The sequence below is a fragment of the Galeopterus variegatus genome, unplaced genomic scaffold, assembly GCF_000696425.1.
Source record: "Galeopterus variegatus unplaced genomic scaffold, G_variegatus-3.0.2 Scaffold2719, whole genome shotgun sequence".
NCBI lineage: Eukaryota > Metazoa > Chordata > Mammalia > Dermoptera > Cynocephalidae > Galeopterus > Galeopterus variegatus.
In genome coordinates, this window is record NW_007728830.1 from 103738 (window position 1) to 123324 (window position 19587).

Genomic DNA, 19587 nt, shown 5'->3' on the forward strand with positions numbered 1-19587 from the left:
CGGTGAGTGGCGGGTCTGAATGTGGGATCCGAACCCTCGGCGGGAGCGCCGCCACGCTCCCAAGCGGCGCACTGTAGCAGTGCGCCACCGGGCCGGCCCCAAGAAAAATATTTTGAATGGCCAAATGTGACATCAGGATTGCCAGGAAACAAAAACAACAAACAAAAAGTCCCACTTGTACATTATTTTCCTAGTCCATATTCAGAGATCTGCTGTTTAGTAAAGAATGGTAAGCTAAGTATTTGTTTTAAAAAGTATTTAACCTCCTTATTTCCTCTGATGATGGTGATACTGTTTGTAAAGTAAATCAAGAAACAAAAAGTTAACTAAAATTAATGCAAATAATAGCTTTCACCATTCACAGCATTAGATGAAGATCTGAGTAGTAGACAATGCTGCCTCTCTATTTCCAAGACGAGGAACATAGACAGGAGTGTGACAACCATTGTTCACTGGTCTCAAGAAGGAAAAGGAATAGGTCACCACAGGAAAGGGAGAAAAGACCATTATGGCAGGGGGACTGTGGGAGAGCAGGAGGCAGGTTCTGTACAAGGAATCTTAGCAGAATAAGACCGTCACTAGGTGGCGCCCCCATCCATTTATTTAACATTTACTAACTATTTACTGTGTGCCAGGTGCTATTGCAGACACTGGGGAGACAGCTGTGAACTAAACAAAATGCCTGCCTCAGATACTTCATTTTAGTTGGGGAAGACAGATAATAAATAGGGTATATTAGTAAACTAATTCTCTTATATAGAGAATATTAGAAAATCACAAGTCCTATAGAGGGGGGAAAAAAGTAGGAAATGGAGATAGTGAGTAGCATAGTAGGGTTTGTGGTATTAAAGAGTTTCAGGAAGGCCTGTTTGAGAGGGTAACATTTGAGCAGTGATTTGAAGGAATTATGGGAGCAAGTTGTAGATAGCTACGGAAAGAATGTTCTAGATGTGAAGAGCAGCAAGTGTCAAGGCCCTAAGGCCAGAGCGAGCCTGGCATGTGTGAAGAATAGGCTTTATGCAGCAGTGGCAGGCACAGGGTTTGAAAACTATTCTGACAAGGTGAAAGATGGTGATGGATTGGACCAGGATGAGAACAGAAGTTTGAGCTGGCAGAACTTAGTAACAGACGGGGCGTGGAGTGTGAAGGACTCAGATGACGCAATGGATTTTGGCCTAATCAACTAGAGTGATAAGAGCTGCAGTAAGAGGCAGCTTACTACAAGAATACCACAAGAGGGAGTAGTTTTGGAAGGGCCGGTAAGGAGTTTGATTTTGGATGAGTGTGAGATGCTTGTTAGACCCCTACGTGGAATTGTTGAGTAAGCAGTTGGACATGTGAGGCAAGAGTTCAGAAGGATTGGTAGAAGTACTGGGAGCTGTCAGTATTTGGATGGTATTTAAAACCTTGAGACCAGATGAAATCACCGAGGGAGTTAATTAGAGACAAGAGAGCCCTAAACCCTGAGCCCTGAGGGCACGGCCATGTTCAAAGTCAGAGAGATGAAGTGTTAGCAGAAGAAATGCAGAGGGAGCAGTGGGTGAGGGCAGTAGACTGTGTCATCCTAGTGTTTCAAGGAGCGGGGATGACTGAGTACTCCTTGCATAGGTCACACAGGATGAGCATTGGATTTAGCAACATAAAGGTCCTTGATTACCCAGACAAAAGTATCCAAAAGGATGTGTCTTATTCTGAATAATGTTGTTAATGCTTTTCTCCAAGTCTTTTGTAAAACAGAGAATTGTGACTTACTTTACTGTTTTTTTTCTAGTTTTCGGCCTGCTCCATTCTTTGTTTTAGATGAAGTGGATGCAGCCCTGGACAATACTAACATTGGCAAAGTAAGTTTCTTTCTGCTTTTAATTTTCAATACAATATTTATAATTGCAGTCAGAAGACAGTTTACCTTGAACAAACAGGGTTGTGGGACAAGCAATGATAATTGCTGAATAAAAATCAATACTTTAAAAATCTGAGTTAAGGGCCGACCCCGTGGCTCACTCGGGAAAGTGCGGCGCTGGGAGCGTAGTGGTGCTCCCGCCGCGGGTTCGGATCCTATATAGGGATGGCTGGTGCGTTCACTGGCTGAGCGTGGTGCGGGCAGCACCAAGCCAAGGGTTATGATCCCCTTACCAGTCACAAAAAAGAAAAAAAAAATCTGAGTTAAATATCTAAAAACAAGGTGATTGTTTTCATTATAGGTTTAGGGGACCCTCAAGATTTGATAGGAAATCAACACAGAGGTCAGATGAGGATCACTGTGCGCTATCAGCAGCATTACTACTGCTATAACTTGCTTCTCCCAAATCTAGATATTGAAAACTAGAGGGCAACTAATAGCAGGCCACAGGGTTTATCTCATGGATCAAATTAGTTGTTTAATAAAGTCTGTGAATAGCAGCACTAAATAAAATTCTACCTCCCCAATTTTATCAAAACTTACTTGGGCATGATCCTGTTTTCAGTATTTCAGACAGTGAGGGAGCTAAGGTAACAGTTTAACTTGCGAGTTAAATTTTAGGCAGCACTCAAAGACCAATGGGTAGTTTGTATAGAGCCACCTAAAGACCCAGGCTTGCAGCTCACATAGCTTGACTGTAATTAGATTGAATTTGGGAAAGGAGAATGGGGTCAGCCATGGAACATGAACAAAGGACAAAGGCAAACCCTGGCAGTGCCCATCACTACCCAAAGCAGGGACAGCTCCAACCTGCAGAGTTGCAGTATCATGGTCCTACTGCCAGGGCCATCCATTTTTGGAGGTGGATTTTTGGAGGTGGATGAATTAGAATGAATTAGAATGTCCTGGTTCTGATTCCAGGCCCACCCACCTTCCAGAAATGACTGGGCTTTGCATTTACGGCTGCTTACAAGAAGACTGTCCTGGTCATGCTGGCAGATAACAGTTCTCATTACTTACTTGTAAACTGGCATTCTGTTTTATAACCTAGTTTTGTGAGCTTGGCTTATTTTCAGTCTTAGGGTGCTGCCCAGTGGGTTCTGTGCCTCTGAAGCTGACTTCCCTGATTTCTTACTATGTTGAGTCTCACATGAGATGCCTGGGCAAGTCATGGGATATTATCAAGCCGCAGCCTGAGATACTTTCTTATGTCATGAATGTAGTCTCTCAGCATTTCCCAAGTTGTATTCGTCTAACCCAAATCTTCCTAGGACCCTCCTTTCTTAATATGGCACAGGATACACAAGGATATCACATGAACTCCACACCACACAAAAAAGTCTGTGCCAGAAACTTCATGGTAACTGGGGGAAGAAGAAAATATATGAGCAAGAGAAAATCCTGATTTGTCTCTCTTGAATGACAGCAGTCTGCATCAGCTGACTGGACTCCATGGCCTGACCCATTTGGGAGAAATCTCCCCTTAGAAGGTTAATTTTGGTACTTTGTATCCCATATTCTGTGGAGCAGGAAATCTTTGTGGACTGCTGCTTTTTTTGGTTGCATTTAAGGTATCCACATCTTCCAGCAAAATTTAGATGTTTGCGTTGGTGGCATCTTCAGGGACTAGGCCTTACTTAAGACTTCCATTAGCACCTATCCTATGTATTAAAACCTCTTAATTTCCATTATCCCTTTGAGATTTATGTTCCTGGCACTCCATTGCTGAATTGAGTGTGAGCACTTATGTACTATGAGCAAGTATGAAGCAGCCTCCACTCCTTGTGATCAGGGTGCCCAACATTTATAATAGGTAACTCTCCAAGCAAAATGCATGCCATACATCTTTGCATCCTATCTCTTCTTTTCCTCTCACTATCCCAAGACTTTTTTTAGTCCTGCATCATAGTAGCTACTATTAGTTAGGTGCCTGTAATGCTGGCGTTCCTTCTGTGAATTCAGCCTCTTAGCTGAGAGCAGTTTCCTTCCTTGCTCATCATTCACCTTAGCTGGTGACTCACTCCTCAAATGGAACTGCTGTTCCTGCTTCCAAAGCTTGTTTCCAGTGTCTGGGGTGCAGCCAGGACCGATACACACACAGACCCACTCCAGCCCTCAGAGAGGTCTAGGGAGTGGGCAAGTATCATTAGACTGTTGCTACTTGGAGTCTAAGTTCTTCTCTGTCGTTCTCCAAGCTATAAGTAGTTTGTTCACCAAGGCTCATTTCTGTCCAGTATATTTTGCTCATATCCTCGTTTCCTTTTGGAATTGAGCTTCCTGAGGAGCCGAAGTTCACCTCTAACCAAATGACTGGATTATGGATACGTATTTAATTGCCATGTATTTCCCATCTTCAGGGCTTGAGTTGGCAAATTAGAAAGTTGGAAGTTTAAATACCAGTTCTTCACTCATAAAATGTCTCATTATAAAGGCTGATTCACATGACAGTATCTCAAGTTAGAGCTGTATTCTTTAACATATTCTTAAAGTTTTAGATCACAGGTTTAATGAAGTTTATTTTTTTACTTACCTCTTATATTTTAGAATCTAAACTACTTCCATGTCTGCAATTGTGGTGGATTTACTGAATTACCAGAGAGGCAAGTGAGAGCCTTATCACCTAAAATGGGCAGACTCAGAGACATGCAGAATCACTGTCCCCGAAGTCCAAACAAGGCCTGTCCTTGCTGACAAAATATGTGCTTTTTATTTCCACCCAGGTATCAAGTTACATCAAAGAGCAGACTCAAGAACAGTGTCAGATGATCATCATTTCCTTAAAAGAAGAGTTCTATTCCAGAGCTAATGCGCTAATAGGCGTCTATCCAGAGGTAAAGCTAAATTACCGGGGAGAGGAGAAACGGGGGAAAGGAGAAACTGCTATAAACCCACCTTAGTACTCCTATAGCTACAGGCCTTTCCTTTTATAACTAAAAGTTCCAAATGAAGTTTGTAGATACCGTTTGACTTCTGCAGTAAATAAATATAGGCTGAAATGATTTTTTAATCAAATAAGACTTAAAAGTAACTATTCAGATATTTACCTATAACAGTTACATGGAGGTTTAAGATATATCTTAAGTGAAAGAAGCAAATCGAAAATTACAGAATAGTAATAGTTTTGTTTCATAAAATAATAGTACACATTAACTTACAGAGAGTAACCTGTTAATATTATAGTTCACATTTCTGTCATGTTTGAATGTTTTAAGCAAGACAAATTCACCATGGTAGAACAAAGAACCATTTATCTTCCAAAAGTATCATAGGAAAAAACAAAAGAACTCACTAGACGTTCCAGGTTGATAGTAACTTTTAGATTGTGAACACACCTTTCTTAAGCCATCCACAATACTTACCTGAGCTAATGGAGCAGAGCAACTAGTTGAAGTCATTTGGTTTTTGGGCAGTTGGGTTTATCTCCTGTGTTTTCCTTTAAGCTAAGATAAAAATTAATTTACAGAATGTTAGGGAACCACCTGGAAATATGCCATGTGAGATATGGAAAATCTCATACCAGATAATATTTTAAAAAACAAGTGATATAAATGCAGATAACTGATACCTTTTTAGGTACAAAGAGTTTCCTTTTTAATGCAAATCCAGACTCACTAATAGCTCTATTTTACTTTAATAGTACTTTTTCCCTATTAGGGGAACTGGCTTTTAACTGTCTTTTCTCCATTTCAGTATGATGACTGCATGTTCAGCCGAGTTTTGACCCTAGATCTTTCTCAGTATCCAGAAACTGAAGGCCAACAAAGCAGCAAGAAACATGGACAGTCCCGTTAGAAACTAGAGTGCCCTTGAGCACCTGCCAGCTGTAAGAGCAAATAGGACAGTCCTATAGTGGTCAGGTTAATCATTGTTTAGTTCCCACTCTGAAACTCAAACAGCTCTTGAATAACAAAATTCTGGAGCAAGCAGGACCAACGTGGTGTGCCATTTAAGGAAAAATCTTAGTTGTTCTAGCTAGAGGCTGTAAGCTCATTTCAGTGAAGGAGTGTTCAGGCCCCACTGCAGTAGTGAAAGTTTTCTACGAGTCAGCATTGAATGAGCTTAAATGGAAAAAAAAAAAAAAAGTATAATTTTCTACCATAATTTTAACTTCTGCATTTAAACAAGCTAGTCAGAAGAACTTTGAATTCTGTATCGTCTTCGCTCTGGTCTTGCCTTGCACCTGTAAGTAATCTTTAAGGGAAATTCTTTGTTTTTAAATGTACTAGTTATAGGGCAGTTAATAATTATTGTTGAACCTGGTTTTTATGGAAAATTGTTTCAGAGGGACTATACTTCAATATTGAAAACATTAATAAAAAAGTCTTATTTAAAATGTCTCCAATGTACTATTTTACAAGCCAAGGAAATTTTTAATGGTGAAGCAATTACATCTGCTTAAATGCAATCGAAATTTTTCTAAATATAATTTCTATAAAGGAAAATTTGAAGAATACAGGCTTTCTCAAGTAACAGCTGACTTTTCCACTTACACACATTCTTATGTGTAGGAAAGAAAGTCGCACACTTTTCGGCAGTGCTTCATTTCCACTTCAAAATAGAGCAAGAAGATTCTGAGGTGGTCTTCTACTTAAGACTGTTTTGGGGCCAAGTGTTCACCAAGGAGCAACCTCCTGAGATAACAGAATCACTTCTGAACAGCACTACTTCATGCAACAAGAATGCACTCTGTGCCTAAGAACTAGGTTAAGTCACAAAAAGACTCGCTGCCTGTCCCGAGGGAGCCTCCAGCACAGTGAGAGCAACTTTCTCAACTGTAGGTAGCAGAAGCCAGTTTGTCCTCCTTTGTTCTTTTTTTTTAGTACTGGCACTACCATCAAAGTCATCTACTACTCCTTCTATCTTGAAAGACATCAACTTTTCACATTAAAATTGTCCCTTTAAATGCTGCATGAGCTCAGTGTAGTCCCATATCTCTTGCCTGGGCTGTTTTCACTCTTTCATAACTTTGACTCTTAGAGTCTCAGTGATCCTTCCAAATACAGTCAGTTCTGTTATAACACAGCATGCCTGCATTCCTGAAAACCACTGTGCTATGCAAAAGCACACAATAAAAACCACAGAGCTATGGAAATACAAGGTTGGGGTACCATGCTCAAAAAAAAAAAAATAAAGATAGGGACCTAATAAAAATAATAGCCAGTTATGCACACATTAGTTAAGAAATATGCAAATACAACAATTAATGTGACATTTTACCTTGAAAAGGACCTGAAGTCTGCTTGCGGAAGTGGGTGTCTTGTCGCAAGGGGTGGAAGGAAGGTTGTCTAGGGATCTGAGCCTGGGCGGTGTGAATTTGGCGTATTCTCCCACAGCTCCCTGCAGCTGGGTGGAGTTTACCACATTCACCCAGTGCAGGGTTCAGCAACTTCTTGAAGGGCCACAGTAGATACATCAGGCTTTGGTGAGGCAGCATGGAAGCTCCTAAGTAGGTATTTGTATAACTACTTAGCACATACATACACATAAATGTATGTTATAAATAACTTCTAGCTTGAGGCAATGAACAGGACCATACTTTGTTGCCCCTTGACTTAGTGTACTTCACTGAGGAAATTATACGTAGGAAGTGCATCATACTCAAATTGCATCTAATATATCAATCATGTTGGAATAAACCAGTATTTTAAAACAAGCATTACAACAAAACTTACTGTATTAATTTATTATAGCAAAATATCCTCAGATCCTTCAGCATGGCCCTTGCTTTTCTAAAAAATGGGCTCTAATTTACTTTTCTAGTTTTATATCCTATTCCACAGCATCATCTGTGCTTGTAACTTTGCTATATGCTGGCCAACTTTCAGATTCAGATATCTACCTGATTGCATTTTGTAAATGTCTTTAAAAAACAATTTTTAATGTTTGCTTTTTAAAAAATTTAAACACACTCAAGTAATCATTTACTTGATTTCACAACTGAGTGGCAACTCAAGCTAAAAATTCTCTTGATATTTGTCCGGAGCCATTAGAGCCCGGCGAGCCCGCCCAGCTATTGCTTGGAGGCCTCAGAGCCTTGTTTGCTGTTATCTTCCGTCCGTCCCCCTCCTGTGCACTATGGGTGTAGGTAACTTTGCAACTTGCCATAGATAACGGGAATTTTCCATTTACCGGAACAACCCGCCCTGCGGTTTTCTCAGTAAACCATCTGTTGCTCACTTCCTTATCTGCTAATTCCCTCCTGCTGTCTATATAAACTGTGACCTTCTGGCTAATAAATGAGACTTGATCAGAATACTGTCTTGTCTCCATTTCTCGTGTCTCTTGTCCCATCCAATTCCCACTCCCCCCTCCAGGGTCTGCGTTGACTATCCCGCAGGTCGGGACAGATATTATACCAAGCCATGTTAAAACTAAAGAAAAGTTGAGCACATAGGTTGAAATTAAAATTTTATTTATGACCAGAGTGATAAATAAGATCTGTTTTCCATACTTCAAACAGAAAAAAAAAAGGAAAGGTTTTCAGTAGGTCTCTGGCTTCTCTCTCATTGCCTTTATACCTCGACCTTACGTTTCTTTTTGTTGACTTTCTCTGCACCTGTGGGAGCTGCAGCGCCATCAGCGAGGAGTGTCTCAAGGCTTGGCAAGAAATGTCATATCAAAGATGGGCAGCCGCAAACCAAACCAAGCAGGGCTTGTTTCCAAAGAGAATCCTTCATTTTAAGACAACCCTGAAAGCATTTAAAGTGCTGCAGGCCCTTTACAAGTTTTGCCTACCTCACTCTGTGCAAATTCCCTTGATATGGGCCACAGGAAGAGAATTTTTAGAGATAAGAACAGAAAGGTCAGACCTTACCCCACAGAGTAAAGATTTGGAAAGTTTGGAATTTATAATCTAATTAAAGTTTAAAACGTGGTCCTGTGTCCCACTTGTACGTTCTCAATTATCGGTCATACAGTGGACTTGTACACACACTAAACTGTCCTTTTTAGAAAAGGCTCTCTGGCTCTTTGCACTTCACACTTCTTAGTAACAGAGTTAGACCCTGCGATTTCTCTGGAACAGGAGTTACTAAAATTGCATAATTCCGAAGAAGCTCTATTGATCTAGTCATTCTTTTGAAAAACATACCCTTCTCAGTAGTGGATTCAGTGCCTGGAGTATCCATTCATTCTTTACTATTAAACAATGTGACAAACATACCTTTAAAATACCTTGTACAGTAACAGATGTTTCCACATAAAAATTATAACATGTAAGCCTAGTTCTTATTTTCTCTTTGGCAACTACTGTTGCTTGGACAGTTTTCACAATCTTCTCCCTTTTATTAGGGAAATACCACCTTGATGCAAGAGAGCATGTCAAATGGGAGTCAGGAATACCCGTACGTCCTTTCCCACCGATGTTGGTCCCTGAGGTAGCTGTCCATCAGTCCTTACAAAGTGTACCTGAAGTGTGTACGTGTCACCCTCCATTGTGGTTAAACACATACAATGGAGCTCTTTCACCCAGCCTTGAGGGCCACACCGCAACATTGCTCTCTTGGGGTAGGTGACGGTTTAGAATTGAGATCCGTGTGGAGTCCTCTGTACACTCTTCATAGTTTGGGCATGGCACTGTGCTTACAGAAAGCTGCTTTTCTTCTTTTTTTTCTTTCTTTTCTTTTTTTTTTTTTTGAGAAGGCTGGTTTTCAAGTTGAAGGTTTTACTGGTTTTAAAGATTTCAAGACCCTCCAGCATCATCTGTTTAAACAAAAGAAAGGAATACCAAAATGTTAAAATTCAGCTACAAAAAGTATTTGCAATGAGATTTCCATTTCGAGAAGGCTGGTTTTCAAGTTGAAGGTTTTACTGGTTTTAAAGATTTCAAGACCCTCCAGCATCATCTGTTTAAACAAAAAGGAATACCAAAATGTTAAAATTCAGCTACAAAAAGTATTTGCAATGAGATTTCCATTTCAGAAACTGCTTTACAATTTTTCTTTAAAAATTGTAAAAAAAAACAAAAAAAAACCCTCTGAAAGACCCTCCATGATGGAAACAGTAGCCACTGTCTAGAAGTGGCCTTGCAGAGTTATAAATACCATCAGGGGATCAAATAAAATATGACATTAGGTTGACAAAGATCTGTGGAAATCTCAACCCATGACCATGAACGCTGTTTCCCTTCTCACAGAGTGAGGTTGGGGAACTTCCAACACATTCAGTGGGAGCCTTCTGGAAGAAGGGTGAAGGCTCAGCACACACACTGGGGCTGCCATGCAGACCCAACCTTCGATTCCTCTGGGCTCTCCAGGCTACAGGTATGGCCAAGAACAGAACAGGCCAAATCTTTCTGCACCAGAGAGAGAGACTCTTAGGGCTCTTCCTTAAGGAGCCATAACTGCCTGGGGAGAGGCAGGGCTGCTGCTGTGGGTGCTGGCACCCAGGAGCAAAGCTCCCACAAGGCATCAAAGGGGAACCCTGCCCACGGCTCTATGGCAAAGTCTACCAGACAACAAGCCCTGCCACCCACTGTACACAACACCAGTCGGAGATAGACAACTGAGGGATAAAACATATGTACACACAGCAGCACCAAGAGAAATCAACACTATCTACTGAGAGCAGTCACCTGGGCCGGCCTTAAGTACCAGCAGGCAACTGGGGAGCCAGACATGAGGAAAACAAGGAACACGAAAAAGACTCATGGCAAAGAACCACTCGCCCTGGAGAAAACAGCAAAGAACACTAGTTTTGGTTTTATTTTAGTTTCAAGCACCTCTACTAGCTGAACTCACAATCCAAATATTTGCTAACAGACGTCAAAGAGTTTTATCCAAAACACTATCAAAATTGAATTCTCCCTCTAAAGATATGTGTGCCCACGTGCACTGAAGTATAAAATCTAAACGAGGCTGCAGAGCCCCAGACTGGCAGCAGTCCTTCCGCTGTCCTCTCCCAAAAGGATCGCCAACGCTCTCGTGCCTTCACCCGCAGCTGGACGGCAGGACGCTACAGCCTTCCGTCTCCTCTTGCCACCAGTCCTAGTGGGTAACAACTCATGGTGCAGGTAACCATTTTTAAAAACTGCCTATTTGGGCCAGCCCGGTGGCGCACTGCTACAGTGCGCCGCTTGGGAGTGCGGAGGCGCTCCCGCCGAGGGTTCAGATCCCACATACAGACCGGCCGCTCACTGGCTGAGTGAGGTGCGGGAGCAACACCGAGGGTTGCGATCCCGTTGCCGGTCCCGGTCCGGTATGGGTGCGACACTGAGGGTTGTGATCCGTTGCCGGTCACGAAAAAAGACAAAAAGGAAAAAAAAAAACAAAAACTGCCTATTTATTTTGTTTGACTGTTATTTGCGTTCACTGTAAATCTTTGTGTCTACAACAGATTACTTGAACCGTACGTGTTCCTGTGGTATAGAAGGAAAACGCAGCACCACAGCACTGCTTCACACATACCCACTGAAGAACTTTAATGTTTAATAAGTAGGTAATTGATACACCCCCACATTTCTTTCTTTTTGCGGGAGGGCGGGGCGGCCTCGGTGCTATCAGCACCACGCTCTAACCAACTGAGCTAACCAGCCAGCCCTTTACCCTCATATTAAATGCTTCATAGCTCTCACAAGTTCGTGGTGGATTGTTACATAAGCGTTTAAGAGTGTCTTACTGAGGATTTTTTATCTAAAGTAATAAAAAACAAACTCTGTTATTTGAAAATCCTCTATCCCAGTGTTTCCAGGAATGGAGTAGAGTCAGATGACAGAAGGCCTCTGGTGTCTCCAAAAATCTGAAAAAATATCATAGTCATAAAACAACAAATTCTAGGAGAAGGAATAAGTCAGAAAACAAGAGCCCTCAGAAGTTTAAGATCACACTGTCAAAAATTTAACTCAAGGGCTAGAACATAATTTTAAGAATCCCCCAGAAAGTTTTTGAAAAAATGGAGGCAGAAAATGAAAATTAAGAGACATTAGAGAAAACTTAAAAAGGTAGTAGAAATCAATCCAGGAAGCCCCAACTACTGTAGTATGAATTCCAGGAAGAGAGAACAGAGAAAGAAGTTGGAGAGAAGAAGAATCAAGGAAATCAGATTATTCCAGACAGACCTGGAGAAAAGGAAGAGAAAAAAACTTACCACCTAAATATATCCTGGTGAAATTTCTACACATCAAGAGAAGAGAAGATCCTAAAATCTTACAGAAAGGAAAACAACAGGTCACCCACATCACTGGGAACTAGGTTCACAGCAGACCCTCCTCACAGGGAACCCGGCACTTAAGACAGTGGCGTTCCAGGGGAAATCATGAACCAAGGATCCGACACTCAGACCATCTATGGAGCAGGAGGACCACGAATAGACACCTGCACACACACAGCCCTTGAAGAGCTGACCCTCCACGCCCAGGGCCTGCGGAAGCTACCTGAGGAGGACCTGGCAGAATGGACGGGGGCGCCGATTGCAGGGCACAGGCAGGGGAGCTCCAGGGCGGCAAGTGTGCCGCAGTCCAGCAGGTGCACAAGTGAAAGGTGTCTCAGGGAATTTCAGGATATTGTGAAGCGTTATTTTTTGGACAACAAGGAGGACAGAGGAATCTAAAAACTCCTCAAAAAATAAAAAGCAACGCAAATATCTTAAGATCCCAATAAGAAACAATCAAAAATGGGAGAATGGAGTATAAGGAAAAAGCATACTTGACCTTCATACTGAGAACATGCCCTGCGACTGGCACAGTAGTCACGACACTGGGCCCATGAACACAACGCAGGTTAGCTGACCAGGAAATGCTGGCACTGTTTTAATACAGGAAATGCTTTTGTTTTCCAACTTTTAGAATCAACCTACAGACAGACTGGGGGTCTTATTTCTTTTCTGTCCTGTAACCATGGTAATCGATATTGAGAATGTAAAAGCTGGTGGGCTCAGGAAGAGATGAGAAACGGGAGGTGGGAAGATACTGGTAAAACCTGGGAGGAGGAGGAGGAGGAAAGGAGGGAGGTGGCACTGCAAGTGCGCCAGGCCACCTTTCCTGGTGTCAACAGAGACAGTCCATTTAAATCAGTTTAAACAGTTTAAATATTAATAAACAGTTTAAATAAATCTTAGTCAATGATAGAGGTAACAAAGCCAAATGACTTAAAGTGGTTTTCTCTTGAGATGAAGGTGAGCTAAGTCAGGACATTGGTCACCCTTGGGTGGTGGGGGAGTGACTGGAAAGCAGCAGGGGACTCCTGACAACATGTTTCTGTAATCACTGGGTGTGACTATAGAGGTATATTCACTTTGAAAACTCAATGAGCTGGCCTTACAATGTGTGCACTTTCTCAGTGTATTTTTTCGCCAATAACGTGCTTACTTAATCAACAGAAATTCTAAAGGGGGTACTCTGGGCAGTTGGAATGGGCTGGGGTGAGAGGTCAGATTCTTGACCCTGACACAATGTATGCATCGTCCCTCCCACCAAGGGGTGAAGGGCATAAAAGAAAACTCCATGAGTGAAAACACCCACCAACAAGACAGACCTGAGATGGGTTCCCCACAAAAAGAAAGAACACAATACCGGTCTCTGATTGTCTGAGTTTTTTTGAAACTTCAATTCCATTCTCTTCTAAATTCCTCTTTGCACTATCCTGACATGCGTTACCTGAAAGATGAAAACATTAAAAAGCTTATCTATTCCAAAGTCTACCCTCTAAAAACCACTTTATAAATCTGATTGCTTCGAAGCACTGGCCAAATAATCTCTGCCATACGCTACAGATTATATCAATGAAGTTAATGCTTTTTTCAACAGAAGACTATGGTTCTGGGGGTCACATTAAAGTGAGACGACAACTATAGTAAATATGTCCTTTCACATGGAAAGAGGGTGGAAATGGAGAGCTGAGTGCAACTGTTTTATGATTCCTGAACTGACCCACATCACCACGTGGATGTGATGTCAGCAGTCCCCACACTGACACCCATTTTCTTTCTTTTTTTTTTGGTGGCTGGCCAGTACGGGGATCTGAACCCACGACCTTGGTGTTATCAGCACCACTCTAACCAACTGAGTAACTGGCCAGCCCTGATACACATTTTCCTATCTCTGGATACACTGGGCCAAACAGGCAGAGAAAACAGGGCTGCACGCAAAGGCCTCTGCTCCACTAGCCAGAGCAACTTTTAACCCGACTCACTCAGAAAGTGGAGACAGCTGGTGACCAGTTCACCACGGGAGGATGCTGGTAACTACTGGGTCTTGTTAATTTATGAACAGGGAGAGTTGAGCCCAGCAAGAAGAACATTCACATTTCAAAAAAGGACTAAATAGAAACATTTTACCCGAAAGCTTAGACCCTTGCAATTAAAGTTTCTGAAGTGGGAGGCATGGCTCTAGGTTGCTACATCTTGCACTAAATGGTACAATACAAACAGAACCTTGTTCTAATTCCTCTGGAACTCTTGGTGCCAGGACAGGAAATTATTCTCAAGTACCAGCAGATTAATCGGCTTCCCAGTAAAGGGATGGATTTTTAGTCCCTTCATTGTGGCAGGGACTAGACAGAAATTGCTATTTATCATCTCTAGTGGGGCTGTTTTAATACAAGGTAATTATTTAATGTGCGAAGTATACTTTTATGATTTTATAAGTAGTGGCAGGAAGGTAATGGAATATGTAGGCAAAAAACAGGCTGGCAAGGGCCGGCCCGGTGGCGCACTGGATAGTGCGCCGCTTGGGAAGCGCGGCGGAGCTCCCACCCGAGGGCGTAATAACTTCGTATAGCATACATTATACGAAGTTATCGATTCTCAAGTACCAGCAGATTAATCGGCTTCCCAGTAAAGGGATGGATTTTTAGTCCCTTCATTGTGGCAGGGACTAGACAGAAATTGCTATTTATCATCTCTAGTGGGGCTGTTTTAATACAAGGTAATTATTTAATGTGCGAAGTATACTTTTATGATTTTATAAGTAGTGGCAGGAAGGTAATGGAATATGTAGGCAAAAAACAGGCTGGCAAGGGCCGGCCCGGTGGCGCACTGGATAGTGCGCCGCTTGGGAAGCGCGGCGGCGCTCCCACCCGAGGGTTCAGATCCCACATACAGACCGGTTCCCGCTCACTGGCTGAGCGAGGCGCGGGAGCAACACCGAGGGGTACAATCCTGTTGCCGGACACGGAAAAAGACAAAAGACAAAAAAAAAAAAACAGGCTGACAAAAATAAAGATCTGCTTTACCCAATAACGTGGTGCTGTCCATCTGATCAGCATCTGAAGAAGAAAGAAAAACAGTCAGCAGAACACAACTTCCAGGGCCCTCCTGCGGGCTGCTTGCAGGCAGGGCTGCAGTGACTGCCGACGGGCTTTGGTGCAGCTTGGCACGTGCTGGTTGTGGGCTCCTGGGCTACCTGCTGCCCTCTCTGCTCCACCTCCCAGGGCTGACATGAGGACTCACTGAACAACCACGTGACATACCTAGAGTCAGCTGGCACATGGGGAGCGCAGTGCGGTACCTGCGATTGGTGATATTACTGTCACCGTCAGTGAGCCTCCTCTCGCATCAAGAGAGGAATTCCATGAATGCAAATGCAACTATTCTTCATGACACAGTCACAGATTAAAAATCCCAATGTCCTTTCAGTCCCCAGGCAGCTTGTCGAATCCACTCAGCTGCCAGGGCCTAGGAAGAGGCCTCAGCAGGGACAGGAAGCCACTCAGCCACACACTCCAGGAGCCCAAGCTCACTTGGGGTTCACATGAGGTTCTGGTCTTCTGGGGAGTCATGGGTGTGGAGGCAGGAGAGGCAGTGGTTGGGGCAGAGATGCGACAGCCCCCCTGCCTCTGCAGAGCGATGCACCAGGGCCACTACTAGGACATGCTAAATGGTGCATTTTGCTCTGCTGTCAGGCCAGAAACCCAATCCAAGCTTCAAAATGTTGGGGTCCAGGCCAGCCCGTGGCTCACTCGGTAGAGTGCGGTGCTGATAACACCAAGGCCACGGGTTCGGATCCCTATATAGGGATGGCCGGTTAGCTCACTTGGGAGAGCGTGGTGCTGACAACACCAAGTCAAGGGTTAAGATCCCCTTACTGGTCATCTTTAAAAAAAAATAATAATAACTCATCAGCATCTGAGACCAACACAAAGAAAAACCACCTTTCTATATAAAGTTCCTGGAGTGGTAGATGAGAAAGGAGAGAGGATGCACAGAAAGAAACATCTCTAAAAAGGATTAAAACTCAAAGTTGAGGAAGATGCTGGAATGTGTGCCAATGCCTATTTTCTTATCATCACCAGCCCCGTGGGTCTTCAAGTTCATAGCTGGTCACACACAATGTCTTTGTGGCTAACCTAACTGCGCAGGTGACTGTGTCTGGGTTTCCTATTATGATTAAATGACAGTTGATACATACCTTTCCAAGCTTGCCATCATCAATGTTTTATGATACCAAACCAAAGCTGTTTACTCCCTTGTGTCAAGGTGACCAAGTTTAAGAATTTCTCAATTATCCTGCTCATTCCTGGCAAGATGAACAATTCCCTAAAAGGGCCAAGGAGCATTGCTTGAAAGGTGTGTTGTACTCAACGGAACAGGAAAAATATGTTATTCAAATAAAGAAATAAAAGTCTTTATAAAATCATTTTATGCTTTTAAAGTTTTAACTTTTAAATATAGTGACAAGGGCCGGCCCGGTGGCGCACTCGGTGGAGTGTGGCACTTGGGAGCACAGTGGTGCTCCCACCGAGGGTTCGGATCCCATATAGAGACCGGTCCGCTCACTGGTTGAGTGCGGTGCGGGCGCGACACCGAGGGTTGCGATCCTGTTACCGGTCACGAAAAAAGAGGAAAAGGGAAATAAATAAATAAATAAATAAATATAGTGACAAGATAAAGGAATGAGATATCTGCATCTTTCAGTTTTAAGTATCACAGCTGATAAAGCTGGCCCAGCAGTTTTCTTTCTCAGTTAAGGTAACCTGAGATGTGAATAAGTGTGTCCAACTATAAATGTGTGCACAGCTGCGCACGTTAAAGTTACTTTAAAGTTCTATTTACAGACTGTTACTATCATACCAAATACATCAATCTTCTAATTTTAAATGACACAGAGGCATTTAAAAAAAAACAAAACGAAGACTAGTGAATTTTATGGTATGAATTATATCTTGAAAGAAAGAAAGGAAAAGGCAACCGAAAGAACCCTACAAGTTTTGTACTTAAGAAGTGAAGACAAAACCCCATACCTGGACTTTGCTGTTTGCAGATCTGAGTGGCAAGGTCTTGCACATATCCTGGAAAATAGTCAAAACAGTCCCCATAGGATACTACTTTAATTCCATGCAAAAGCATCTCTGCTTGATGCTTAAAGAAATGGTCTTCATTCTCCTTGAGCACAACCATGTAGTGCTCTAAATCCACCTTATTTGGCACTGAGTAAAGGAAGAGAGCCTGGAATATCTGATCACGAAGGGTCTCTCCACAGCCCACAAACAGGAAAGACTTGGTGCGGTATAAGTTCTGGAGGACCTCCTATGAAAAAGCCAACAAAGAGACGGGATATTGTTAGAAAGAGACAGCAGAAGCTTGTGACTAACCGTAAAGCCACGTATGTGTGCTTTCAAATCGCTGCTCCCTAACGGGCCCCCCCCAAGAGCCACGCTGAGGAGCATAGTTAGAAAGGAGGTGCACACTCGACGTGGCGCTCTTCGGCAGCAGTAGGGCCAAGGCTAAGCTGAGGCCCCTCTCGGCAAGGATGGAGCCTCTTCCTACCCGAGCAAGGTAACTGGCCTGTGCCCCAAATCTGTGACCAGCGTGAATGTGCCTCCCGGTCAGGACAGCCTATTGCCCCGCCCCGCCACCAGTGCAGTCGCCCAACTCAAATCTTCTGCAATTATATACAATTTAAAATTACTGCGACATAAAAAAAGGACATTGACATTTTTTTCAGTTGAGAATTGTGCACGGTAATATCCTGTATCAATGGATCACCTACGGGCACCTTTCCAGGGGGCAGGGGGGCTGTCAGAATAGAGTTTTGGTGAGTAAGAACAGGAGAGCTGAGGAAGGGACCAGTGAGAGCGGCCCAGGGTGGGCACAAGGGAAGCAAAGACTGTGTGGGGTCACCCAGGCAAGCAGCAGAGAATCCGCAATGCAGAGATCCAGTCATCACAGAGAGAACTTCAGTATCAGCACTGGTATCTCTTACACCCAACCAGCAGCATCAACTCCCCAACTGAGAAGTTCCCGCCCCGTCACTCATTCTGCTGACACTGTGCTGGCAGTGACACAGGCCCGGGGTCTAGCAGTGAGGAACAGAGAGCTGGACCCTGAGCTCGCTAGGGAACCATGGAGACACTGCAGTGGCTGAGTGCCGCGCGGAAGCGTTTAGAAAGCCACGGGAAGCACAGCTTTTCCACGCGTCATCCTGTCTGGGGCATTGAGAAACCTCACCGAGAATGAAGTTTTCAAACGAGGTTTGGGGCTGGCTGGGCTGGCTCAGTTGATTAGAGTGTAATGCTAATAACACCTAAATCAAGGGTTCGGATCCAAAAAAAATTTTTTAAATTAAAAACAAAAAGAAAAAGAAAACTAAGTTTTGAAAGCTAAAGAAAAAAAAAAAAAGAAAAAACAAAACAGCACAAGCAACAAAAGAAAAAACAAATGGGATTATATCAAACTAAAACGATTCTCCCCAGCAAAGGAAACAATCAACAGACTGAAATGACAACCTACAGAATGGGAAAAAACATTTGCACACTATAGAGCCAACAAGGGATTAATATCAAGTATATATAAGGAACTCAAACAACTACACAGTAAAAAAACAAATAACCCAATTAAAAAATGGGAAAAGGAAATGAATAGATATTTTTCAAAGGAAGACATACAAATGGCCAATAGGTCCTTAAAAAAAATGCGCTACATCACTTATCATTGCGGAAATGCAAATTAAACCCACACTGAGATATCATCTCACCCCAGTTAGACTGGCTATAATAAAAAAGACAGAGAATAACAAATGCTGATGAGGTTGCAGAGAAAGGGGAAGCCTCTTGAACTGCTGGTGGGACTGTAAACTAGTACAGCTACTAGGAAAAAACAGTATGGAGTTTTTTCAAACAACTACAGATAGAACTGCCATACAATCCAGGAATCCCACTTCTAGGTATACATCCAAAGGAATGGAAATCATCATGCTGAAGGGACACCTGCACTCTCACGTTCATCACAGCTCTATTGACAATAGCCAAGAGTTGAAATCAATCTAAATGTCCAACGACAGATGACTGGACAAGGAAACTGTGGTATATCTACACATGGAATACTACTCATCCATAAAGAAGAATGAAATTCTGCCATTTGCAGCAACATGGACGAGCTTGGAGAAAATTATGTTAAGTGAAATGCCAGGCACAGAGGGGAAAATATCACATGGACTCACTCATAAGTGAGACCTAAAAGAGAAAGAGGGAAGGAAAGAAAGACCATAGGGTGTGCTGGATTTGCAGAGGGAGAGAACGTACCAGGGGTTGGGGGGTAGGCCAGAGATAGGTTGGGTGGGGGGCACGGGAACAGCTGCAATTTGTGGTACTGGTTTTGCCAATAGTATTGATCTGATCATCACATCTTGGGCACATGTGGTGACAGTCAGCTTTGTACCCTATGAATATGCATAACAAATAAAAAAAAAAAAAACAAGGTTCCGAAAGCTACAGGAAAAAAAGACCAAAAAAAAAAAAAAAAAAAAACCCCAAAAA

The 19587-nt window shown here is 42.8% G+C and overlaps 2 protein-coding genes across 4 annotated transcripts in view; one reads left to right on the top strand and one right to left on the bottom strand.

Moving 5' to 3' along the window:
- The window catches only part of LOC103598719 (structural maintenance of chromosomes protein 1B), an 87633-nt gene extending 81400 nt beyond the window's left edge, over nucleotides 1–6233 (top strand). The window contains exons 24-26 of the mRNA XM_008582764.1: nucleotides 1772–1841; nucleotides 4621–4731; nucleotides 5591–6233. Of these exons, the coding sequence (XP_008580986.1) occupies nucleotides 1772–1841; nucleotides 4621–4731; nucleotides 5591–5692 (283 nt within the window). The 3' untranslated portion in view covers nucleotides 5693–6233. The remainder of the gene's footprint in view (nucleotides 1–1771; nucleotides 1842–4620; nucleotides 4732–5590) is intronic.
- A 3445-nt stretch (nucleotides 6234–9678) lies between these two features.
- Nucleotides 9679–19587, bottom strand: part of FAM118A (family with sequence similarity 118, member A) — a 28191-nt gene continuing 18282 nt past the window's right edge. For 2 of the 3 annotated variants that reach the window (XM_008582765.1, XM_008582766.1), the window contains exons 6-8: nucleotides 17074–17359; nucleotides 15067–15099; nucleotides 12824–13490 (exon numbers count right to left, since the gene is read on the bottom strand). In XM_008582765.1, coding sequence (XP_008580987.1) covers nucleotides 13264–13490; nucleotides 15067–15099; nucleotides 17074–17359 — 546 coding nt within the window. In that variant the 3' untranslated portion in view covers nucleotides 12824–13263. Of the gene's footprint in view, nucleotides 9745–12823; nucleotides 13491–15066; nucleotides 15100–17073; nucleotides 17360–19587 lie in introns of those variants that run through there. The other variant, XM_008582767.1, reaches the window with a different exon arrangement.